At 33.0% G+C, this 26806-nt stretch overlaps 2 protein-coding genes and 1 long non-coding RNA gene across 6 annotated transcripts; 1 reads left to right on the forward strand and 2 right to left on the reverse strand.

Moving 5' to 3' along the window:
• On the forward strand, positions 1-1758 carry LOC116770546 (uncharacterized monothiol glutaredoxin ycf64-like). The gene is made up of 2 exons (XM_032662069.2): positions 1-336; positions 405-1758. The coding sequence occupies exons 1-2, from the start codon at positions 81-83 to the stop codon at positions 587-589; spliced, it is 441 nt and encodes a 146-aa protein (XP_032517960.1). The 5' UTR covers positions 1-80; the 3' UTR covers positions 590-1758.
• Positions 1321-26022, reverse strand: LOC116770545 (alpha-actinin, sarcomeric). Of its 4 annotated transcripts, XM_032662068.2 has the most exons (20): positions 25783-26022; positions 11208-11412; positions 9890-10020; positions 9559-9793; positions 9329-9414; positions 8508-8585; positions 8218-8310; positions 8048-8151; positions 7766-7892; positions 7351-7498; positions 6651-6801; positions 6093-6278; positions 5472-5694; positions 4993-5181; positions 4491-4618; positions 3915-4093; positions 3664-3786; positions 3468-3574; positions 3183-3341; positions 1321-2259 (listed from the first exon to the last, which is right to left on the reverse strand). In XM_032662068.2, exons 1-19 carry the CDS (start codon positions 25903-25905, stop codon positions 3183-3185), a joined length of 2775 nt encoding a protein of 924 aa, XP_032517959.1. In that variant the 5' UTR covers positions 25906-26022; the 3' UTR covers positions 1321-2259. The 4 variants fall into 4 exon arrangements, with proteins under 4 accessions (XP_032517959.1, XP_032517958.1, XP_032517957.1 ...); XM_032662067.2 differs by lacking the exon at positions 9329-9414 and having other exon boundaries at positions 8508-8593; XM_032662066.2 differs by lacking the exon at positions 8508-8585 and having other exon boundaries at positions 1321-2253.
• On the reverse strand, positions 17165-22168 carry LOC133318779 (uncharacterized). The gene is made up of 2 exons (XR_009752529.1): positions 21406-22168; positions 17165-17769 (listed from the first exon to the last, which is right to left on the reverse strand). It is a non-coding gene; the product is annotated as an uncharacterized LOC133318779 (long non-coding RNA).
• Positions 26023-26806: the final 784 nt, after the last annotated feature.

Below are 26806 nucleotides of genomic sequence, written 5' to 3' on the forward strand. Positions count from 1 at the left end.
CACGTCAGACTAATTAGTAGTTGTCAAAAACCTGAGAAAGCAGGAATTATTAGTAAAAACAGATTTATTATATTATAATTATGAATTCTGTAATGAGAAGAGCATTTTTTCCAATTTATAACAATACATTTAAATCATCTTATCGGCTTTTTGCTGACAAATCGATAAACGATAAAATTGATAATATCGTTAAAAATAATAAAGTGGTTGTTTTTATGAAAGGAGTCCCTGATGCTCCACGATGTGGTTTCAGCAACGCTGTGGTTCAGATTATGAGAATGCATGCTGTTCCTTATGAGAGTTGCGACGTACTTGCTGACGAAAATATCAGACAAGGTTAGAAATAAATATAATAATTATATAATATTTTAGTTAAGAATTAATGACAAAATATTGATATTCAGGAATAAAAGAATATTCAAACTGGCCGACTATTCCCCAAGTATTTATCAATGGTGAGTTTGTTGGTGGTTGTGACATAATGCTACAAATGCATCAATCCGGGGAGCTTGTTGAGGAGTTAAAGAAAGTTGGTATCAAGAGTGCTCTTCTCACAGCCGAGGAGGCTAAGAAAGAAAATAGCAAGTAGATTAGAATTATTTAATCTAAAAATGTATAAACTAATTTCAACTATGTAAATGTTTTCTTTTTGTTATATGAGTAAAAAAATTATTAATATCTATCCTGTATATTCTAAACATCCGATCTGAAGATTCTTGACAGTATATAAAGTAAGCCAGCGGTTTAGGTGTACAGTAAATTAGGTGAAAGAATTCAACACATAATTATGTGTTGAATTTTCTTACATTTAATTTTAAATTTCCAATGTATCAATAAAATGGTTTCAGTTTAATTTTAACTAAACATTAGCAAAGGTTTTTGAAAAGAATTTTAACTCTGGCGATAATGGTTAATAAAGATGTTAAACCTGTTTTTGTATTAGATTCAATTCAGACAGTCATTATTCAGATGAAATAGAAAATTTGTTTGTTTGAATATTAAATTGATTAGCAAATGTATTTTATGTGCATAATTTAAAGCTAGTATTTCAAATGTCCACTGCACTTTGTTTCCCTAGAATTATATTTGTGTTTGTAGTTTGAACTTATAAATAGATTTAAACAATTTTCCTCCAGCATATGACTTCTGCGTTAAGCTTAAAATTGACTTGCACGATTAATAGTCGTTGGTGACGGACAATTGTAGGATTCAATCGAAAGTAGCATATTAAAAATATAGTTCCTAAAGTGTTAAATTTTATTCACTGTTTCCTATTATATATTAATTTATTATATGTATGTATGACAAATAAAAGAAAAATTATTTAGGAGCTCTTTATTAAATTAGCTGTACATTAGAGTTAGTATACTTTTTGGGCACATAATTCATTCTTAGTCTACATACCACTGCTTCCTCATAATATAATCGGTTGGATTAACAACACAGTCATTATTAAAAGACAAAAAAAGTATGGCAGATCATTTATTTGGAGTACTCATACCAAAATACTCTTACAAACGATTATCATATAAAAATTACATTCAAATGATAAAATAAATAGATGCAGGCAAGTTATGGCGTTCTATGACATATAAATAATTTGTGTGACTCTTCCCTGCAACATTTATGAAATTAGATAACTTAATATGTTAAGGAACCTACCACAGAAATATAATATTACTAATGGCAGTAAAAATCAAACTTGTATATAAATAATGTTTGCTTATAAATAAATAATATGTAACAAAAAAAAAAAAACATTCTCTCAATGTGAATGAGTCTTGTTTTGGTGTCACACATTAGTCAAGCCTAACATTAGCACCATACTTTTTACTTAAGAGTAACTTTTTGTGACTTCCCAGATAATTTCGTAAAAAAAGTTAAAAATACCTAATCTATGATATAAATAGTATTGTTAAAATACAGACAATTCTTCTGATTTGAGCCAAAGTGAATAGGGAGAAGAATTTCATGGTAAAAAAAAGTTAATGGCATATTTGGTTTTATCATTGCACATTTTCAATACAGAACTGATTTTAAGACTAAATCCACAAAAATTGTTTCGCTTTAAATTGACCCGATTAGGGCGACTATATAGTGGGTCAAAATAATGGAAATAATTTTTGTGTTGTGATTTCGACACAGCATCGTCCCCATCCTTGTTAGTGTTGTTGGCGACTAGGCAAAGATCTTCTTGACAGTTGAGATGATCACCCTCTCAGGGATTCTTCAGACGATTCCTGGTTATAAGACCTGTATCTAAACATAGTGAAATTTTTTATCTGTTATGTTAAAGAAACTCATGTGTTAATGATGTTAGTAACTTCATCGTGTTTAAGTGACTTACGGAATTTAGCCTTTCGGGGCTGAACCAATGTTAACAGCAGAATGTTAGTGAATTTTATTTTAAATGTCCAGACCTGACATTTTAATTTTTTTAAGGTCCATATCCTAGTAATAAACAGATGAATGTTTAAGGTATGGTTATTCTTTCAATCAATGAATGCTTGCTGAATTTTATGTGTAGTATTTTATATAGGTAATATTTGTATGGGTCAAAGGGCAAAAGTATGAGGTTTAATCAGCCTTCAACATTAGATTGTGTGTGTATATATATTTGTGTATCGTATAGTAGCCGGCACGTAACTTGGCAAGAGATGATAGGTTGCGTAGAATGGGATTTTTAGGTGTCATAGTTATCATGCGGGACGCGGGGGAAGAGACGGCACAGTTTGCTGCCGAGTACACTTGCGAGCACTTAAATTTACCCATTGTTTTTGTTACTGCTACCAGTTTTTGTTATTGACAAGCATCAGAGGTAACCATTTTTTGTTGCACTAAGTGTACAGCGCAAACTTATCTCCACTACGCCATAACCTTGGCAAGTTAAGTGCCGGCAACTATATGTATTTTTGTGTACAGTTTTGTGTGTCTGTGTGTATGTATGTGTGTGAGTGTGTGTGAGTGTGTGTGTGTGTGTGTGTGTGTGTGTGTGTGTGTGTGTGTGTGTGTGTGTGTGTGTGTGTGTGTGTGTGTGTGTGTGTGTGTGTGTGTGTGTGTGTGTGTGTGTGTGTCTGTGTATGTATTTACGTGTGTGCGTCTGTGTGTATGTAGGTGTGTCTGTGTGTGTATGCATGTGAGTGTCGGTGTGTGTGTATATAGTTTTGTGTGTGTGAACGCACTTAGAGGTCAGTCTCCCCGTAGAGTGCGGTGGAGAAGGCCATGTAGTCGAGTGCGTGTGGCGGAGCGTTCGGTCCACGGTATGGCGGCATGCGAGCCACGCAGTACTCCGCCTGGTCGGGAGGCAGCTCACGACGCAACTCGTCCGCGGTTATATACGGCTGGGGATTTATTATTATTTTTATTAAATACAAATTAATGAAATGTAACTACGGTTATTCTGTCATAGTTTAGGAAATATCGGAATTATAATATACAATTTAATACTATGTTAATGAAATAGTTACCTTGTCACCGGCTAAGATCCTGAAGCTGTCAATAACCTGTTCGGCAGTGTCGGTGTCAGTTGATTCTCTGGTCATGAAGTCCAAGAAGGCATCGAACGAGACGTAGCCTGTTATTATTATTAGCATTGATTAATATTTAATGTATTGTGTTATATATACAGATACAAATAAATATAAATATGATATATTTTTGTACCAGTGTTGTTAGGGTCGACGACAGCAAGAATGCGTTGGAAGTCCAGTTCCCCTTGCCTGTCTTTACCGATGCTGTATCCGAGTGACACGAGGCAAGACTTGAGTTCTTCAGGAGCCAGACGACCTAAAAACGATATTTCGATATTTTAAGAACAGAATTCATACATATAGCTCGTCATAAAACTCGCTGACTGAATTATTTTTTTTAATAAAATTTTTGAAAATTTACTCTGTAATTAAAAGGTTTTATACCAGTGCGGTTTTTGTCGAAGTGGTTGAATGATGCGCGGAATTCAGTGAGTTGTTCCTGGGTGATGCCCTTCGAGTCGCGGGTGAGGATCTGGTTCTCCACTTCATTGATGGTGCGGTTGATGGAAGTCAAGAGCTGCTCCCAGCCCACACGAAGAGTCTCCATAGTGTATTGTGAATATCTGACCAGTAAATGCACAATTACATAAGGTTGTTCTATTCAGGATGGTCACATTTCTAAGAAAATAGATGTGATGATAATTTTTTTGCAATTTAACTTTGGTGTTGTTAATTGAACATATATAAATTTTTGGTTTATTGTTTCTAAACAAAAAATTACCTATGCAACTAGGCTGATAGATTTTTTAAAATTAGTTAGAAACGAAGCTCTTTAACGATTTATCTATGTCTGTGGATGACTGGGAATGCAAAATGAATCTACTATTACTATTTCGCGTCTCCTACATTCTACACGACACTGGCAGAATATACTGTGCACGTCTTTGCACGGATGGAGGCCGTATTTAAAACAACCGCCGAACTGTCTATATGAGCATTATTCAGAATCGAATAAGTCACCTGTTCTCAAATATCATGCCCTCTTGCACGGCTTGATGGATGCGCTCGAGTTCTTCGATGTGCGGTTTGTAAGCGTACACTCCCGCCTCGTACTCCTTCAGCCGATGTAATTGGTCTTCCAAAGAGCCCTGACATTTGGGATGGGAATTTTTAATTAATTGAAGAAATTTCATATGAGGTTTTAATTTTAAACTTAGATTTATATTTAATTTATTGTCGCATACAGTTGATAGATTTAAATTCGTTTAGGAATATGAAGCGTACATTTTTTACTTATAAAAAATGTTGATTGATGAAAACTCTATTTATATCGAAGAAAAATAAATAAATTGACGTCCATCTTTTTAAATATATAAATATGTATTAGTTTCATAGTTTGATTCACTATAGTCACCGATTTGTGTTTCTTCGTAATTAATTTCCTCATGTATATATTATGATTAATTGAAATAGAAATGGTGGTAAATATATGGACATGTATTTTTAATGAAATATATGCTACCTGTAGTCCCATGCCGATGGCGGTGACCGCGTCCATCTGCCTCTCGATCCAGGGTCCAACAGCGTTGGCTTTCTCCGCGAACTGTCTCCTGAGCGTCTCGTTGTTCTGCTGCTTGCGGAGCTCTGCCGCTAGAGTGCTGTCCCGCTGCGGCACCAACTGCCGCACGTCGGACCACTTGCGGTTCAACTCCTGTGAGGGGATAGATACTATGAGGGTGGGTCGACGATTGTCAAGTTAATGACTTGATTTTTAATGAACATAAAACACGCCAATGGTAAACGGGTACCATTTTATAAGATTTTCGTAGTTTTTATTACAAAGTTGTCAAGTCAACATTTCTATTGTGTACCGACGGCTAAAATTTTAGAAGTTTTTCGACGTTTTCTAATAAATGTTTTTTTTGTATATTCTCATTTTGCAAGGACTTTTAAAAGTCCATATTTTCAAAACCGTCCATTATCTTTATATAATAGTCTTACATGAGCGGTGAGCGTAGTGTATGGGTTCTCCAATCCTCCAGGTATCTGGTGTTGCTTGACGATGGACTCCACCTGGTGGACGAGATTGACGATGGCCTGGTACTCCTTGTCCGCTTCTCCGAGGGTCGCCTTGAACCGCGCGTGAGCGTCCATCAGACCGGAGATCTCTTCGATGGTGTGCACGATGAACATATCGACCAAGTCCTCGCGAGTTCCGTCCAACCTGGTGTAGACATGTAATGAAATCGTTAGTTAATGTTCGAGTAGCCTCAATGATTTCCTAACACACCATCATATGGAACATGGCCAATGGGCATGTTTAATATGTAATGTGGTTTCTTCCACACTTTTATTTGGAACTTTCCGATTACCGTTTTGTTACTTGCGGAACATTTATAATATGAGGGTAACAATTAAACTCTGTTATGTATGTATTATAATTATACTATCAATGGTCATTAGCGTAAATATGCTCAGTGTCCAAAACCAATTCGCCTCCACAAAATTAAATGTCTTAATGCAAAAACTTTTGAATTTGATGATGATGATGATTTGATGAATGATTTCTCTGATCGATCCCGTCAGGTGGTCAGGTGAACTCCAATATAATGTCTGACTGACCAGTTGTTGAAGGGCGCGGCTCTCTTTGCGAACTCGAGATGCAGGAGGTCGATTTGTTCGAGCAGGCGTTCGGCGTCGTCCAGGGCGGCGCGACGGCGCTGAGTCAGGGCTCCGAGACGGTCCCATTGGGAGCAGATGCGCTGGCAGCGAGCGTTCACCGCACCAACCTCGTGGTACTCCAGAGTGCTGGAAGTTTAGGAAAAAAACATTTATTTAGCGATGCTTGCAATATTTTATTAGTAGCTAAATAAAAACGGGTTATAATACTAAGACTTCAATGAAAAAAGAAAAGTCCAAGCACCTTTCTGGATGGCTCGTTAGTGACAGCAATTTTTTTTTTTTATTTTTTTTTACTTTATTAGTGGTCGTAAAAGTTTTGTCTACATTCAAAGTTAATTTATATATGTATATATTCTGTTTTTGTTTCACAGGATCCACAAAAATATGATTGTGTAAATATTTTATACTAGTCATTAATAATGATAATTAGGGTATATTAATGGAACTCGTATACATCTCGTAGCCACTGATTAAGTGTTTTTTATTCATCTAACTTACTTCAACTCTTGAGCGATGGCTGCAATCTGTTCAACGCGGTCCTGGTGGGCTGCCAGATCGCTCTCGAAGGCCTCGTGCTTCTTCTTCAGCGCTTTGATGTCATACAACTTGCACTGCCTGAAGTCCTGGGACTGAAGCATCTCTTCCTTGCCTGTATTGATGAAATTAAATTATGGTCATCCATGTAATACTTAAAGTAAATGCAATGTCATAAAAAGCAGCCAATCTTTTGTTTGAACAGTCGCATAATTTTGAGTCAAAACTTCTCAGCGTTTCATGGATTCACCGTGCGGGTGCCGGGTCCATCGCGTTGCAGGGAGTGGAGCTTCAACAGTGCCTGGGACTTGCGACCCAGATGTAGGTTTAAGGGTCCCCTATCTAACGGGCGTTAAACGCTCCACCGCCACCGTCCAAGCTCCTCTCTCTACCTAACCAAATTTGAAAAAAGCCTACTAGGGCTGCCTTCGAAGTATGTTCCAAAAACGAAATGATGTTGGTTCTAGACAGGCCCAAGTCTTTTAGTAGATTGTAAAGAGATTTACCTACAAATAAATAATCTAGTGAGCTCGTATTACTTATTGACCTTGATGGCATGGTCTTTGGGGATGTTGGCTTACTTGGTTGGTTTATAATATAGTTTCCATAAAAAATGTAAAACTTTAATGAAAGTTTTAGTCACATTGTATTTAATGTTAAGTACCTCTTGTCCAGTCCTCGTGTATGTCAGCCTTGTGCTTGAACTTCTGAGCCAGGTACTCGAGCCTCTCGAGTCTCATCATCTCGGAGAGCAGCCATTCTTCGAAGGCCTTCTCCGCTATCTCGAGACCCTTCCAGGCTTGGGCGATGTCCTGAACGACAGAATTATAAGAATTGGTCAAGAATTGTTCGTTTTGGTTTAGAATTGTATGTAGCATCAGATCATCAACTTCCTGAGAGTAATTTTTGCCAGAAATAATCTCATGATTACTGCTTGTGTATTTATACAGGCGACTTTTACTTTAAATGTTTTATTTGGTTGTATAGAAAGTTTGGATACGTAGAATAATTAGGGATTATATATTAAAATATGTTTTTCTCGGAATGACGGAAGCTAAACTAGTAGATTTGACACTAACAGAAACCATTTTGCCCTCGGTGGGCATGTAGGCGGGGCGATTGCTGAGACGTAGTTTCGTCTGCAGCGTGTTGAAGTTAGTCTCCAACTTGGCTTTCTGTTCTACACGTGGTGGCTTGTGCTTACGCCTGAAACACAAATAATACTGATATTTATCTTAATACGACTAAACTTGTAAAATGTAACAGCAAAAATAGTCCAATGAAGGTCCGAATTACGAAGCAAAAAACGCATAAAGTAAATAAAATTGTAATGTGTTTATTATATAGAATACTTTAAATACCTGTAAGTACGGTAATCCTCCAGTTTCTTCTGACAGCCGGCGAGGGAGTTGTCGGTTTGGCGGCTGTTCAGCCAAGGCATAGTGCGTCGGATCCAGTCCAATAGCTACCAATGTTATATCGTTAAAATGATATATTTCACACATATTATGTAAAGAACTATGATACTCACATCACTAGCCAGACGTTCGTACTCTTCCATGAGGCGTTCGTTCTCTTGGTTGACTTTGAGAACTTTGCAGATGCGGTTTGCGGCAGTTTCAGCCTGATTGTGTGAAATAAATATCAAAATATGTAAACATTTAGCTCCGTAGTGATGTAGTTGTACTTAATTCTTCTTTACATTTAGCGTAAGATGAAATCGGACAAGGTATTTTTTTGCCATTTTATTGGGACGTTGCATACAATTCTTACAAATAGAACAAACATGGAAAGCTGATAAATGAATGTCAAATGACAAACCTTCTGAGCGCCAGAGAAGCAATGGTAGTAAGACGAGACGTAGGTCATGACGGCCCGCTCGTCCGGCATGGCCGTGTTCTGCAGATCTAGCAAGCGATGCGCGCGACACGGGTTAGTTCATGCGATGTTATTGTACCGTTGGATTGTATTGTCGTGTGAAGATGACTTAACGAAATAGTGATGGGAACGGGGCTTTTACGAAAAGTTGCCTAACTCATGACTTTTGAAGTCAAATTTGATTTGAATAACTCTGTTAGGCTGCTTCTATCGAAGATTTTCGTGAGTTTTTTTTTTAATAATTAAAAAACTCCACCGTTTCACAGATAATACAATCAACTCAATCGGTTTAATCTACTAAGTTATTGACGAAAATATAAGCTAAATTTGTTATAATATCATACGTATGTCTTGTAGTCTAGAATCAATTATAATTAGTATAAAACTCTTTTTTAAACAAAATAAAATTCTTCTTATAATAAAACGACGTAGGGGAGACAAATAATGGATGCTGTATTGGTATGGGGAGCATATGATGTTCGTATTGATATATAATGTTTATGGTGTTGATTTATATTTGGAATAAAAGCTCATGAAAAATATTTTTTTTTTTACCAAAGCGTTTGTAAAGCAAAAAGCTGGAAATGATAGACGGAAACTGCGAATAGAGCTAACGAGACTGGTACTTGACAAATAGCTCCCATTACCAACATATAGCTGCTCCCCTACAATACAACACATTCGGTTCATGCTATAAGTGACACACAAAGGCCTGGCGTTAGGATCTCGGGTAACGAATTGTTTGGCAGCCATTTTTTATATACCTGTTGCGCGCCTTGGAACGCGTGGTAGTAACATGACACATAGGTCATAATGGCGCGTTCGTCGGGCTTGGGCGTGTTTATAAGGTCTGTAATATCCAGCATTTAACTATGAATCATTATTTATGTTTCGAGCTTCACTGTTTCACTCGGCTTGGACGTCCACAAAATTTAAATTCATTAACTTCGTACATAATATTTAAAATTAATAAACAATATTTAAATATTTTTACCGTCGGGGTCCAACATGCGAGGGATGTCTAGATATTTCTCCGCGACATCGAAGGCGGTGTTCAAGTTCTCCAAGGGATTGTCCTTGGACAGCTTGCTGTAGTCGATTAGATCTGGTCTGTGCCTGTGAATCAGGGCACAGAACGCGAGACCGTCCTTGAAGGACAGATGGAAGTTCTGCACGTTTACATTCTTGTAAGGCGCTGTCTTTCGTTGACACCACAGAAGTAGACCTTCCTGTAATTCGAGATGAAAGTATTATTCACCTACCTTTGTTTTATTTTCTTTGATTATTCTTTTATTTGATAAAAATAAATAAAAATTTTAATGTACCTTTGCGGTCATTTCTTCGACTGAGATGTCTTGAATTGCGAATCTCAAGATGATGGTCCAAATCATACCAAGGGTCATCTTAAGGTTGCCATCCACAATTTCCTCAGCACCGATGGAGACCAACTTCACACCTGAAAGGATAAGGCGGCGTTCACACAAAGAGCAGTTTTAAATAACTTAGAGACTATTAAACATTGCATACCCGATATACGAAGTATAAAAATATAAACAAATGTGTATTACGTATAGAATATATTCTTTATAGCTGAAATACAGCAGCATTCTTTTGAATTATTTAATATATTATTTTTATTTTAGTTATAGTAGAAATAACATTTTTAGATTCTGTTATAGGGATAGAGGTTTAAGCTATTAAAAGAATTCACATGCATGTTTAACGAAACCTCACAATAGCGTTGTATTAGTGCCCTTACAACTGCAAGGGCAATGAGTACTGAAACCGTCAATTAAACATTTATTTTGCATAAACAACAAATTTATATAGCGAGGATTCGCGGTGACACATGCCTCGACCGAATGGCTCTAAGAATAAAACACCTCGATTAGTTTTGGCTGTGATAAGATCGTTTAATTTTACGACTAGAGAGTTAATGAAGATGAAACTTTCTAGAATTGTCTACGAATTTTTATGTTAATTGATTCTAAAATGTGTTTGCTCTTTACATACATGACATTGAAAGTCTAATGTTATCAATAAAAACATTAGTCACGCCATAAAATGTTATTTGAATATGTTTTTGATACTCGGTAGGATCTGTAGCTTATGTTATCTTAATTTTACAGGAAATTGGTACAGTTTGTATTTGTAATATAATGTTAATAATTATACCAAATATTTTTTATTAAAATGTTATGTTGAAGTAGGTTTATTATAAAAATAAAATATTTCATATAAAGGCTGGGATGAATACAATAAATTTTGTACAATTCCTTAAGGACAGGAATAAGTAATACAAGATATTAAGCGATGACCTTTCTAGTATTTTATAACACTGCTGGGGCAGATTTATATCAAGTAGCTTCGACAATAACAATGAACCCTGGCCCGAACCTTAGTCTCTTGTTACCGCTCTCCTAAATTTAGAGATCACTTCTTAGAAATGTGCCTTTGTTAGCAACGCTCACGACGTCACTAGACTCACCTACTATGTTTTCGTATCTGGGACGGTGAACTGTAGAGTACTCGTTTTTTTTACAATTTTAATACATAAATTTACTTTTGCAAGCAAAACTCATAACTTATTTAGCTTTTTATTATAATTATGCCTCTTTTAAGCGTCTCATTGAAATGGTTTACCTTTTGAGGCAATGAAGTCTAGAGCCTTGTTGACATTAGCGATCTTGTGGAATCGCATTTTGCCGCGGTCAGGCTTGGGTAGGGTCTCTCCCGAAATGACTTCAAGCAACAGCATCAGTTTCAAGCCATTGCGGAAATCTTCTTCGATGTTTTCGATGCCAGTTCCCGCCTTCCTCAAATGGCTGTTGCACCATGCTGTGAAGGTCTGTAAGATTTACACATAATTACCATCAGTTACAAGAACGTGTGCGTATTTTCTTATATATCTTTGGTTTCTGTGTACTTTAGGTCTTAGTTACGCAATTCTTTGGAGCTGCATATTGTTTTGGTTTTAGAGAGCTATAAATATGTCCAACGAGGTTATTAAATGAGATACATATGCCGTGTGCAGACGTTAACCGACGGGTTTGTATTATTTTAAAAGCAGTATATTCTTCCCAAATACTCCTTAAGCATTGTTCGAATATTTTATTTTATTCTATAATATAAATAAATAAATTTAAATATCATTTTATAACTGAATCCACAGAGTATTATGATATAGATATAAATCAGTATGCCCCAAAAAAAAATTTAATAAATTTAGAGGAGTAATACTTTTCATACATTTTTGTGTGTATTTATGTTTCAATTCTATTGATACGGGGAAAATGGAACGATTCTGCTGTGACTATGTGATGCCTCTTCATATCGAAGCAAAATCTATAATTATGGATGATATTAATTAAAAGTATTAATTGCTATTAAAGATGAATAAAATTAAAAAAAATTACGACATCTTATTTTATATATTTCATGTTTTTGTTTGTAATCTAATATGTCGTGTAGTGTTACAAAGTTCTGTGTTTAGTTGAATGTTAAATATCGGGAATTCCAATTAATGCACCTAGGTGTTTTGAATCAATACTGCGCTTCTGATGGGGGAGTTTTGTTGTAAAGAGGGTGCAACCCTATTTCAAAATTTGCGAACACTCATTTTCACTTACGAAGGTCCTGCTTCGTATATTATCTTTTGCTGTTTTTCGCTATGTGTTCGAAATATTGATAAATATGTTTGATAATAAAATTTAAATTTATTAAGCGTTTATTTATTATTTTCCAAGTTTATAGTGACGACATATTCACGTAAAATAACTGCATGTAATTGTAACATAGAATTGTTGATGTTTTTTGATTATCTTGCTTCCAGTATTTTAATTGGTTAGCAACGCTAGGCTAAAATAAAGCTGGCTTCAAGACATTTTTATTCTCGCTGTGAATAGTATCTCTGTTCATCTGATCTCAAAATACTATATGACTCATAAATTTAACAGTAATTATCGATTTTTATAGCTTTGTACGCTCTCATGTTATATTTCGGATGATAACCAATATTTTAAATTTTCGTTGCGAGATAAAAGTAAGTTGTTTATGCCTGTTGCGAAGTAAAACATAAAAATGACATATATAACATATTCATTGTAATAAGAATTTTGTCTCTTACTATTGTGATTGTATTATTAAACGATCTATGTATCCTTTGAGCCGGAACTAAAATCAAACCTTTGCAAACAAAACTAATGCTACAATCACGCATTGCCCTCGTTAGCCTTGGTATATTGGGCAAGAATGAAAGTTGTAATATTGAAAATGGCTCGTAAATGAACACAAGCTATACTGATGTGCTATAGATATAGAATAATGATGTAGCAAAGAAAAATACATCATAAAGAAAGGTAAATTAAATCAACTGTGAAGTAGAGGTAATCGTCAAAGTTTATCGCTCCGATATTTCAATAAACTTTTTTCAGGATTAGATTAGTTTATTTTTATATCACTATTTAAAACTCAATATTTCTATTACTGCATAGTAAATGTGATTACTGGAAGACTATATCCTCGGGGATAGTGCAAATCAAGGTAACTAGCATTGGATAATTCCGCGTATGAGCTTTAGAAGCAGAAAGACAATATGTTTCAAACTTAATAATTTTCTAAATTTAATAACATTTAAGGTACATAATTTGTTTACAGTGAGTAATTATTTATCTGCTTAATTTATTATTATCAAATGCTAGTTACGCGGATTTGCACCATATCCGATGATAAGTAAGTATCCGCGTACGAAAACCTAAAATCTAAATCCAAAAGTTATAAGATTACCGTGAAAAATGCAAATTAAAATGTATCATAAATGCTTTTCGAACACGTTCTTGTATTATTGCAAAAATGACAATGATTCAAATTATACAGCCAGAAAAGCATATAATTGGAATAGAATATTAAATTTACGACAATTACATTGCAGCTGTCTAGCAGGTGATCATCGAGAATACTAGTTTGTACAGAATTCTGAGCTGTGCAAACTATTGGTTCTAGTTAATAAAAGAACGCGGCTAACAAAGTCCAATACCATTCGTGCCTCGCCTCAATTTGTATTTACGTTGACAATAAGTCAGTTTAAATTCATATTTAGAACACGTTTCCGAACAGAAATATCAGGTAAATTATAATATTATATTTAAGTACAAGGATAAAATTTATGAGTGTTATATATAAGCTGACCATTTTACATATGTCATATAGACAATTAGAAATATGTGTGTGAATTAATAGATAAATAATAAACAATGACAACCTTGCACAATAGCCATCACGTCAGAGTTGATATAACTACAGAAGTAATTGATTTAATTGTTAGATTTCAAATTGTTTTGTTAGGTAAGCTGTTGAATGGAGAGGAGACGTGACTGTAGGAAGATTCTAGAGAACTTTAATATATATAACCTTACATCTTATCAATATGGTAATACTTTTAGAACGAATGGTTTCGTAGTTTTTGGGTAAGATATTTAAATTTAGACAATAATTTATTTATTTATTTTATATATAGAGAGGAATCAAAAGTTACCAGACTGCATTCTAACAGTGCACTTCGTAAAATGAGTCACCATAAGAACTCGCGTCTTGGCACAACAGGAGTAATAATACAAATAATGCATGACCTACAATTTATTTTATGTTACACATCAGTAGATCATCATCAGATTAATGGTGTAGGTAACTGGGACAAGTTGAACATAGCAAGGTCTGAACGTACAAAAATATTAATAATTTAATTCTGTTTAATATTTGTAAAATACAGCTGTTTACAACTTTATAATTCACAAAGTGGAAATTAATCTGATATCGAGCTTTAATAGATATTATCAGTTTTTTTGCGTATAAAAGTTTTTGAAATTAAGGAATAGAAGAGACTATACACCTCTTCGATCTTTTAAGGCTGACAAAAATATACAAAAAAAAAATATTCAGTCATGGAAGTTAATTTTTCTTTTTAAGAAATATCTTTGAATCTAACTTAAGCGATTCAACTTTTATACGCGATACATTTTGTATTTGATTCGTTGCCTTTTCTTCTATCCTAATACAGATTCCTACATGGAAACATTGCTCCGTGACAAATAAAACGTGCACCGACTAAAGTTATTACGAAACGAATGTGTAAAATAGTTTTCAAGGGACACATAAAATGAGAAACTATATTACGCAAGTGGCCTCGTATAGAGATGTCCCTGAAATGAAACACGCGCCCTAGAAAGTGAAAATAATTTATCATCACCTTGCTTAACTCATGGTCGCTTTAAAATAGCGTGCAGGTGTAGCTTCATTTCGGATTCCAACATCAAGAGAAGGTTAGCACAAGGTGAAAATTGGCTACATTAGTTCCGGAGTGAAACAATCATTAGCTGGTGATGCATCATTACTGTTTCTTTCCTTACCATGTTACACAATGGCTTTAAACTAAAATACTTTTCTAACCAACACAGTATCTCATTAGACGTGTGAAATAAGATCTTTGAAATCGGTCTATATGTCTATCGAAGTTGTTAATATGTTATCTATATTTTACTCCAAATATTTACTGATCTATAAAGGTATAGGTCAGTAAATTATTTGGCAAGTAATTTATTTGGCTGCAACGAGGTCTGATATGCGACCTATATTAATATTAAATATAACTATTCATTTATTTAAATTTGATTTATACATAACTTATATTTCAATCACTGACATATTTAGTCATTCCTTCACACGTATAATGTCTCCATATAAATATATATAAACATAAAAACATTGCTGTTTTCGTTATTATACTGGATAAACTTGTATGGCCAATATAATCGATGAAAGTTTTGTCTCGTAAATAACACGTTTAGAAAGCAAAAAAACATATTTCGTTTTCAATTAATTTTTTATAAACCACCTGTGCAACAAGATGTAGAAATTTCAAAGCTTACGAATTGAATATTGATTAGGAAAAGTTATACTCTGCTATGTCTTTAAATATAAAGCAGGATTACCTAACAATATAATAGACGGTTTACACTAAGCAGTGTTTATTGTATTGCGGTTACATGAAAATTATAGAGCATTACAAACTCATATATTTACATTGTTAAATTTCATAGCGATATCACGTTTCTAGACTTTGTAAGACTTACAATGGATGCTGTCTGAATAAAGTATGAATTAGATTACATTAAATAAACTAGAATGTATTACGAACTATATAATTACTGGTTTATCTGATATATAATTTGCATTAAATTATAAGAAAGAAATGTCAACATACACTTTGATTAATTACCCCAATCAGTGGCCAGTATTAAATTTATTAATAGTTTTGAGATAGATAGATATGTGTAGATGTAGAAAGTACAGTATGTTGAAAAAATATTATATACATCCTTTTGTAATTAATATATTTTTTTTTATAATTTGAGACAAGTTATCTGTCTACGTGCTGTTAGAAACAGTTTGGCTAATCTTCAGTCAATAATATTAAGGTAAGACATTCATACATTTTGTGGTTTCTTGAAGTTTATATTAATACACCTTAACTAAATTCATGTTTATTATTTAAATCCCATTTCATTATATAAGAACTCCAGTAGTTTCAGTATTCAAGAGGATTCATATTCTTCTAGCAAGTTACGCAATTAATGAGTACATTGGAAGTATGATTGTCTTCTATCGAATCGTTCTAAATTATTTCTGGAAAATTATTGATTTGGTTATACTTCAACGTTAAAACCACAATGACATCACTATGAAATAATCGTTTGCCAGCAAAAGTAAACAATACGGTGTTTATTCAATTGAAACCTAATTAAATGGGCAATCATAAACACCGAGCGGTTCTTGTTCCGAATGATAAACACCTGGTACCTGGTAGAGGTAACGAATTTATTTAGCGAGCTGCCATTTATATATAAAATACCGTTATCCGGTATAGTTACATTAATAAGCGAAACAAAAAAAAATCATTTGACACATAGTTGACATATTATTTTTGAATTTCTATTAATAACGTTCCTCGTCTAAACTAAATCGGTATAAAAACTAAAAGATTCTTTGTATTCTATCTGTTTAAATTATAATAATGTTTTTTTTTTTTTTTTAATATTTATATATTTTAATGCACTTAGGAATATTGATAATACCCGCATAAAGTCTCTATATATGTAACTAACTTCGAAATTCAAATCGCAAGAAGTGTTAAGTAAACAAAACTGTATGACTTTTATAACGCGACATTATTTTTATAATTATTGTAACTAAATTAGACAAATTATTATCATTATAATATAATCATCTTGTGAAAAACCAAATAGACTTTTGATCACCAATGACATTTGATAGTTTCGTGCTTCTTTCTAGATTGTTTTTTTTTTTTTAATTTTAAATAGACGATTATTACAATATGCATGTAATTTATTCATATTTTATGTATTCAACTGACGGAAATATATTTATGTAAACTTTTTTTTTATCGCCTTTTTTATTGCTTTTAGGAATCTCGTTTGAAATGAAAAGAAAAAAAATATTTCACTGAAGGCTGTACAGTATAAATCAATCCTCATTTTGGGGTCATGTTCAAACAATTCTTCCTTTTTATTTTCACAAACATCTAATTTATGTTTTTTTTTAAATATAATCTTTACATTTGCAATACTTTCACAGTTAAAATATTTTAAATTAAAATGAAATTGGTACGTAGTTAGAATCTAAAAGCCAGAGATAGGTTCATCTTGAATTCATAGTTAAATTACACACGCATGGAGACACGGAAAAAAAAAACTAGCAAGGAATAAAAAATGGCGAGGTAGTACAAGGCTATGACGAATACTAGTGAGCTATCTTCGAAAGGGTTGTATCAATCAATTATGGTTTTAAGTAATGTGTTTTATAAATATATTAATTGATGTTTGAATGTTTTTTCACCTTACTTTTTTAAATTCCAATTAAATTTTAGTAGCTGATATGTTCGTATGAAGTAAGATCCGTTTGTGATTGTAATTTACGGATTCTTTGAGGACAAAGTCCGTTATACGAGCCAGTAAGTATTGATTCATATCTAGTTAAGGTCCTAAAGCTGATAATTGATTGTATGAACCTCCTTGCTTTGAATAATTTGACATTAGCCTAGGAATTTGTGGTCTAATGCTGACAAATAATACCTGATCATTTACTTTACGCTCCTAATAGATTCTTGTGTTGTGTCCAGTGTGTGCAATACCTGGAAAAAGATAATATATAATTAGCAAAGTAATATGATTGAAAAATTTATGATTTTTAATATATTAATAAAGTTTAAGATATATTATTTTCTATAAGATATGCTGAATAAAGTTGATGCTCGATTTTTGTGGGAATGTGTAATCCGAAGATTCTGATATTTTTAACCAGTGAAGGTTATTTATTTTAGATTTACATCCGGACAGCGAGTTCCAGAACAGATACGATTTGCTTAAAAATACATTCTGATACAAAACTTATCAAAAGCAGTCCCGGCTATTCTCAGCTCAAGGGTACTTTTATGAATTGGAGTGATTCTAGTTTATAAACTTGAAACGTTTAGGTATAGACATTAAACATTTTTATATTTAAGTTAACACGATACACCCACTACAGTTGGAGAATAATATGTAAAGCAGCTGAACCCAGTCACTTCCCGCAGAAACCCGCATAATGAGACACTAAATTTTTATAGCCCAAAAACTTTTGTTCGTGGTTTTCAGATAATGGCTAACGAAAACCTACGGATTAGATCAAAATCGTTCAAGCTTTTAAACATATAAATATGCGTATATTTTAGGATATTCTCTCAAACTTTGGCAGGATATCATTCGGTTTGAGTACGTGATTATTTCTTATTATATGTCTAGTTGTGAGTTCAACTTAAGATTGATTCACGAATACTAAGTATATGACGAACTGGTCAAGTTAATTTTGTATTGGTGAATATATCACAACGTGACAAATCTGTGACATCACGTAATTATATACACGTGACGAATATTTCTCCGCGTCCGGTTGAAATTTCTATTTATTAATATCCCATCTAGGTCAGATGCCAATAGTTTAATTAGCATAAAGATTTTTTACATGCAGCCAATTAATTCTTGCATTTCAAATAAGTTACCATTTAAACATGGCGCCCGAGTAATTAAAGAAATAAATCTATAAGTTTCTTGTTAAATTTAAATTTTCTGTAGGTACATTATAGTCTCGTTACAAAACATTGATATATGTTTAAATTAGTATTAATATATACAACCATTTTAGTAGTTTAAATCTTAGTAGTTTTAAGATATAAAACCTTTTTCATGGATGTGGCACCGAAAACATTAATGAAATACCTTAAATTGGTTTTGAGGTTAACGACATAAGCTCTTACTTAAACAAAAATTTTACATATTTTGACGTAGATTGATCGTGGAGATATTTTAATTAGAATCTTCAAAATTAATCACCGCGACATATAAGTAATAATGAATAGCGTTAAATTATTCACTTCACTTTAAAGAGAATAATTTCGGAACGTATTTAAGGCGCGACGTATCTCAAATTTATATTTAATCCATATTAGAACTTACAGCCCGTAAATAAGGTTCGGTTTGAATTGATTATGACAAGGCATCATGAGCTAAATACCATTTGCTAGTATTGCTGTTTAATTTACTTGACAATACTGGTTGGAAACCTAGTTCATAAGGGTATGAGAAATTAGTAATGACATCTGTTTTATATTTTTTTCAATATCATACAAACGATCTAGTAATTAAAAACTGAATTAGTGATTAAAATATGTTGTAAACAGACATTTTTATAATATACGTATTTTTTTCTAACTTAGCCGATATAATCGAGGTAGGTCAGAATTGTTCTGCTCTAAGAAAAACAATGACCTATCGCCTACAATACAATAAGTTCCGGTTCAATTACTCTAGATAGTTTTATGGTCTAAAAGAAGTTATAAAACGATACTTTACAATGACAAAAGAATATACAAAACCATATTTAGTTATTTTTTATCAAATCAGGAGTAGAGTCAAGCTTTTTAACTTCTAAGTACGTATATGGTTAGAATTTGCGATGTGCAAACAATGTGCCATTTGAACAAAACAAAGACACCGTTACACAAAGAACTGACAAAGTCTTAATGTATATTGTAGGTGCGCTTCGTCACAAACTACTTTAAAGGAGTTCAATTAATACAAGGAAAAGTAACTGTAATTTTAATTGCTGTGGTCGCTTGTAAAGGTCACGAGAAAAGCTGACGTATTTATCTTGTTAGCACGCTGAGAGGTGAATTTTGTAAAATATGATTATCATGTATGGTGATTTAAATTTAGAACGCGTTCAAAATATAATTCCAATATCAGAAAATTAAAAAATATAGGTAGCCATTCAATTTGAATTTAGAAAAGAGGTTGAATTCCTATATGTTAAATAAAAATTAAATTGAAACATTTCGTGTTACTGGCAAGAATTACCGCTTGTTAATTGGTAAATATTGGAACTTAACGTCAGAGTACACAATACGTATCGGTCATAAGTCGGAACGCCTATCCATGGTATGCATTTGGAGTTGAACCACTTATATTTAAATTATCTATTGTTATGGGTCGGTTTGTTTTCAACTTACAAGTATAGTACATTCCAAGTGATGCAATCCGAGCCCGTGCAGACAAATGGACACCTAAGCACTATAGCTTCAATTTTTATATTAATATTGCAAAAGTCTTAATACTAGTATAACTCCTTGATTTATTTAACAAATAATAAAGAAAAGGTATGTCAAATCAACTGTAACTAAAACATAAAAATTTGTTTGTAATAAAACTTTCACCAATTTATAATTACAATTTAGTTATTGATATTTGTAAACTACTTCAATTATTATACATTTATTCGACAAAATACATAGCAAGCAAAACACAAAACTTCATCTGCATATGTATAATTGCTTTTTTTAGCTTGTTTTAATAACAAACTCAAAAACACTATTAAACTTCTGTATGTCCAAAAGTAACTAGAATTTGATTTGATTTGATTGAAATATAAAATGTTATAAAATTAACCGTCCAGTTATAGAAATAGTACAAAGTTATAGAGACGAAATCGTTATGAAAACGTTACAAAATAGTTGCGGATATATTCATATCCTGTGAACAGTCATAACATTTGCTTATAAATTTTACGATACATTTGTTTGCAGGATGTTGGATGCATTTAGTCACCAGGCCCTTAAAAGACAATCCTTTAAACAGTAGGACAATTTTATATGTGCAGCCTTCGAACCAATGTAGAATTCGTTGTAAGTATTCAATACGCTAATCAGTTTTAAAAATATCGTGTTATAATTTTGTAGATGAACTTGTGTTATAAATATATGAAAGTAATTTTTTATATGGAATTCGTTTTCCTAAAAATATTCTGTATTTTTGATATCTCTGGTATTTTGAGAGTATTTTCAACCAGATGTTTCTTTATGTTATTGTAGCTATACAGTCTATATTGTTTATAATGTAATCAAATATAAAGTACGTACAGTTTCTCATCGAGTCATCTTTATCGACATATTTTAAGGAAATGAAGATTTATATTTCATTTACTTCAATGGATCTTGTTATATAAAACCGGGTTGATGTGTAGCTTTCGATGACATAGTAAAACGGTACACCATTTGTAGGTCGTTTGGAATGCATTGCTGACGTCTACAAGATACGTACTTGGGAACCAATGATCACCACAAAGCCATAAAAAGATTATAAACAATAAATGTCTTCTATAATAAAAAAATATATATACAATCACAGATTAGATGTATCTATAGTAATAAAAATATCATGTAAGTTATAATACGAACCGGTGTACTTTTATGTGCTCGCAATAGGGGAACCAAACAAATAATAATTTTTAAATCTCCCCTCAGTGTAAACGGTTGCTGGTTATCTCAGATTATCGTCGGAGATACGCAAGTGCGATAAGGATGGGAGATATAACACCAAATGCAATTGCGATAATGCGGGAATTTATTGTAGAGCCAGTGACGTCCATCTCTTTAACCTTCGGAACTGTTTTGCAATAACTTGGATGTGACTATGATGACGTCGAGGGTATGGAAATAAGCTGAGTACAGACTACATTCTAAATTTAACAGCAAGTGAGTGTAAGCAATTTGCGTAGGCGTGAGGACGGTTACAAAAATAAACTTTGGCAACGTTCGACCTGCAAATACTGTGTCTGAATTTACGTTTAGATACGAATCTTGTTTTTATATTCAATGATCCACGATCAAAGTTAAATAGATAATCTATCTGACAGTTGGACTGATAGTTTAAACAAAGCGAACATAAATTTTCATTACATGATTAATTTAAAGGGATAATAAATATAATCAAAGATGAAATCAACATGTGAGAAGTTTTGCTCCAAGTCAAAAGTATGAGGAACAGGAATAACATGATTCATTGTGCGAAGGCGTTACAAAATACGTTAAAATTGAATTTACGCATTTGAGATGTGAAACGAATAAAGTTAAACTTCCGTGTTGTATATGTTAATGGTGCAACAGAATTGTGTAATGATAAGAAAGACTGATATGCAACGCACCTGGGTCGAGTGGGCGAACTATCTCGACTGTTTTGAAATACAACTGAGTACGACTAAAAACAACTGAGGTTATAATACAATATTCTATTATATTTTTAATTAAATGCCATTATCGTAACAACGATGCTAAGAATATTAAATACTGTATTTGTTAAAATTTTATATATTTTTCATTGTGTATATTAACACATTAAAATCAAGCTAAGTCGAAAATAAGGTTACTAATGGAAGGCATTTTTATTTACCTATTGATATTTATTAAATTAAGTGTCGTGATCTATAATTTTATGTAACCACATACTTAGAATCCATTTAGAACCGGTCCGTTTAAACTGATATTAGTGATTCAAGGGACGTGCTCGAGTGTCTGACGACTATATTGCGTTTAACGGAACGCATTATTATGCCTTGAGACATTTTTATGTTTGGCCGTTTTTTTTTAAATATGTAAAACTATTCTAATGACAAAAACACCAGATTCATTTTCATATTTCCGAGCAATTTCTATTCGTGTAATTATTATTATCTGTATTAAACTTTTTATAGATAAGCAATAAAGTTACCGAGAACATTATTATAATAATAATATAAGATGTCGATTATATGTATGTATGTGGGGCGTTATACGGCTTGATAAAACCTTCTAGAAAGTTAAGTTTCTCTTACATTAGGTTAATGTAAATTCATTTCCAATATCAGAGTTCAATGTTCAAGGCCGGCTTGATGAGCCAACCGTTCAGAAAGTAACCTGTATGATTCTGTTGACATACAAGCTAAGTAATTTTATTTTTTTATAGCTATTGATTTATGTAAGTTATACAAACGTGGCAATTGTTTGTTACTTGTATTATTGACGTTTATATAAAGAGGACTAACGGGAATTATCAGATTTCTTCTAACACAATATTTTCTAACAGGTTTTTTTAAATATCAATTAAATAAATGACATTTTTTTAAAGATGTAAATAATATAATTTAAAGATTGAAGATAAGCATGAAAAGTAGGTCGTATCAACTACATTCCGACCAATACTTTTTTTTTTTAATTTACTTTGTGTTCTATGTGTTAATATAAATAGATTTTTGAATATTAATAAAAATGCTTCATTTTTCCGACATGAATTAATTGTCCTTTTAGGAATGAAAATATTTTTTTTAATAATAAAAACCTTGGACTGTTTCGATATACTAAAAATACACTAAAAAGTTGAATTCTTTTTGCATATGCTTAACCTGTTCTATTTCCAACGCTCGGTATCGGCTGGAAGTGTCATAGATTACTTTGTAAAAAGTTACACCACGAAGGTTTGTTTATTCTTTTTTTTTTGATTTCGTATAGCCAGAGGAGGATTGAATTTTTGAGTTATCTGTATAATCTTTAGTAATTTATATTTTATTCTCCCAGAATAAATATTGACAGCTGTGACAGGCAAGGCCATATAATGTTTTTTAATATTTTTTCTACACAGAAAAGACTTGACCTATTTTAATATTTAAAATTCAGTCCTTTGAATTTAAACCACAGATTTTTCATAAAATATGAAAACTAAGGATGTATAAAAATTGCATGACTCGGTCTGAATGACTTTGGTCGTTTGCCAACACCGAGCTAACGAAGACAAGGAAAAAATAGCCATGTCAAAAGTTACGTAACATATGCAACAGCGTCAACATATCAATCAGACTATATTTAAAAATTGTGGAAAAAGAAACAGTTAGACGTATGAACACTTGATTTGCATTAGCAATAAATTTAGCACAGGACGATAAAATCTTTGTTTGATATGTTATGCTTATCGGCAGTCAATGACCTCCATTTCAAGGGAATTATGCGAAAGGTATGCATTCCGGTGTTGGATTTGATTTTGGTCCACGTATTTTATTTTCTATTTTACATAACTACCAGACATATTTTTCTTATGATAAACTACTGTATTAAGAGTTAAAATATTTTGATAAGGATAAATAAATTGTCCACCAAAAAAATATGTAACATGTGAATGTGAGTTTCCTCATTTCTAATGTTACGAGTAACTTAGAACCGATACAAATTCTTTAAATAGTATTTTGTGGTTATCAGCGGCTCTCAAGGTTTTTCAAATAATATAGAATATGTATTGGTTACAAACACAGCATTAAATTTATAGTTATTCTTATTACCACTTTCACGATAGATTTTTATCACTGACTATTTCTTTTTTATTTTATTTCATGATACAAACATTATATTTGAATGCATAAGGTCACGTTGGAAATGATGCGAGCAATTCAGGCTGTGCAAAATAATGATTCATAACGGCCAATATCAATAAGAGTCAGGTTTCCCATTTCTGGTCAATAAGGAAATCGTTGTACTAGTGACCTGGTTGTGGAAGACCGCTTCCAGTGTATGACTGGTTGTATGACTCCGCAGATGCATCTCGAGCTGGTCGACCGCGACATTGACCCGTCATACACGTACGGCCAATGCACCGGAGCTATGTCGCAGCCTCTTTGTTTATATTTCTTTTGCATCCTACGGACTCCAAAGCAACGTACTCCTTCATATCCTTTGGTACGTGAGATAATGAGATTATATTTTTTTTGGCACCAAGATTGTTTTAATCTTACTAATAAACTTATTGCAATATAAGCTGTTTTCTCAATTAAAAAGATCATAAATGAATAATGATTATGGTCTTATAATTGAATAGAATTTTTAATCCATGCAGAATTTTGTAAGAATATACATATCATGACGAGTTCGACCAAAACACGGGTTACGCTTAGGAAAAAATACCGACATAGGTAAATCGATCTTTCGCAATTCGATACTGACATTCCATTTGAGTTAAGCTCATACAGTGCGTCAGACGAATCGTCATACATCTTAAAATATTAATGAAAATCTCAAATGAATGGTGGTATTTAACCAAACGTTCGTCAGACTATGTTTCCCTGAAATATAGGTTTCATAATGACGTAAAATCGGACGCCCGCGCTTTCAGCGGCGCCTGCGCCGGACCCATTTTAGGACATGACTAACGGAAATTCGATTCCTCTCGCTCCGATCCGCTCGCGCCCGTGGGATGTTCGCTTTTTGCGTCTCACTCGCACTAAAAGCTTCAAGAAATCTTTTAATAGTGTCCACGGCCGCGATCTACTTTCATCTAGCGGCGGGAAAATGTAATATTTCATATGTAATCCCGTGTGTACGGAAAATTAGGAGCATCTAAATTTTGAATATTCGGCCTGATACAATAGTTTTGGGTAAATTTTGAAAAAAAAATGTAACATAATAGTTAAAATCATATTTTATAATTATTTGATACGTAGTTATCAATATTTTATTTTCAAAAAGATAATTTGGTGTTATCTTTTCGTGTAAATAGTCTTAACAGAAAACTAAAATTAGCCTTAATAGATTTTTTATTTCAGTGTCAATTAATCTATTTGAGCATCTAGATATAGTGAGGGTACATTTAATCCTTTATTAGTAATAAAAATTATAAACAAACACTAAAAACATGACTCACTCTTGTTGATAAGGATATAGATATGGACGGATATACCATTCGTTCCTATTTCCTCTAAATTTAATGCAATAAAAAAAATTTTTAGTAATCAATTATTATTGTCATTTTAAACTGACCTTTTTCTGTTGCTTCTCCCAAGCCGGGTCCAGCAGACCTTCGCGTTCCCATTCCTCTTCTTGTTCCATGTACCCGTCCGGGTACTCATAGTTATTAGTTAACACCCCGTTGTCCATCATCATGGTCACCGCACTGACCGTCGATTTCGATGTTCGTTCGAGCCTATGACCGCGAACTCGTGTGTCTTAGTTCGCACCGCGCACTGCAACAAGCAGCCGGCCGCACGCCCGCTGCAAGGAGACTGGCGCGCAAGCGCTCCTATCGGCGGCGTGATGAACTTTCTAAACGCGTTCCATTCCACGCAGTTGTACTAGTTGTCATAGATATAAATATTGAGCAGTGTCTTTGGCTCGGTAACATTTTTAGCCGCGCCATCTGGTATTTTATTTTTGAATACAGAGGGGAATTTCGTATGCCCTGCGTGGGCGTGTTCAACAACTTACGAAGATAACCATCTGCTGTTTTTTTAATTATGAATTACTTTTCTTTAGTTTGAATTAGATGATGTTTTCTCGAAGAATGTTTCTTCCAGAGATATTAATAAACATTTAGGAATATTCCGTACACATAGATGTCGATAGAAGTGAGGAGAAATCAATATCCATAGCAAAATTTATCAAACAATGATTTGCGGCGGTCTGTTTGATTTTTAATTTAATAAAAACTTATAATTTGAGTGAGATGTTATAATTTAAGTGTATAAGTCCAGAAAAAGTAAAGTAAGAGATTGTCTTAGCGAGACTTGGTTTCATGCTTAAAAAGTCACTGATAAATATTGTATTGATAAATTGTTGATATAGTTAGAAGGTGGATATGGAATTTTAATATCTTTTAACACGTCGAATTTATCTTTTAAATATTATTGTTTGATGTAAAGTAGAAGTTTTTTTACCCTAAAGTCAAATAATTTTTTTTGTCAATAATATTTGTTGTCTCAAAGGCAAAAAAAGATAGACGATTTTAGGACCTCCTTTTTTTAAGTCGATTAAAAATTAAATTTGAAACGCATGAATGTAAAATTTT

Source organism: Danaus plexippus, chromosome 7, assembly GCF_018135715.1.
Source record: "Danaus plexippus chromosome 7, MEX_DaPlex, whole genome shotgun sequence".
Classification (NCBI taxonomy): Eukaryota; Metazoa; Arthropoda; class Insecta; order Lepidoptera; family Nymphalidae; genus Danaus; species Danaus plexippus.

Excerpts from the sequence above, each read along its gene's own strand:
- LOC116770546 (XM_032662069.2), top strand. The coding sequence starts at position 81 with ATGAATTCTGTAATGAGAAGAGCATTTTTTCCAATTTATAACAATACA. Across the intron at positions 337-404 it reads TGACGAAAATATCAGACAAG|GAATAAAAGAATATTCAAAC; the intron begins GTTAGAAATAAA and ends ATTGATATTCAG.
- LOC116770545 (XM_032662068.2), bottom strand. The coding sequence starts at position 25,905 with ATGATGATGGACAACGGGGTGTTAACTAATAACTATGAGTACCCGGAC. Across the intron at positions 7,499-7,765 it reads CCGAGGGCAAAATGGTTTCT|GACATCGCCCAAGCCTGGAA; the intron begins GTTAGTGTCAAA and ends TCTGTCGTTCAG. Across the intron at positions 4,619-4,992 it reads CCATCGGCATGGGACTACAG|GGCTCTTTGGAAGACCAATT; the intron begins GTAGCATATATT and ends CCCAAATGTCAG.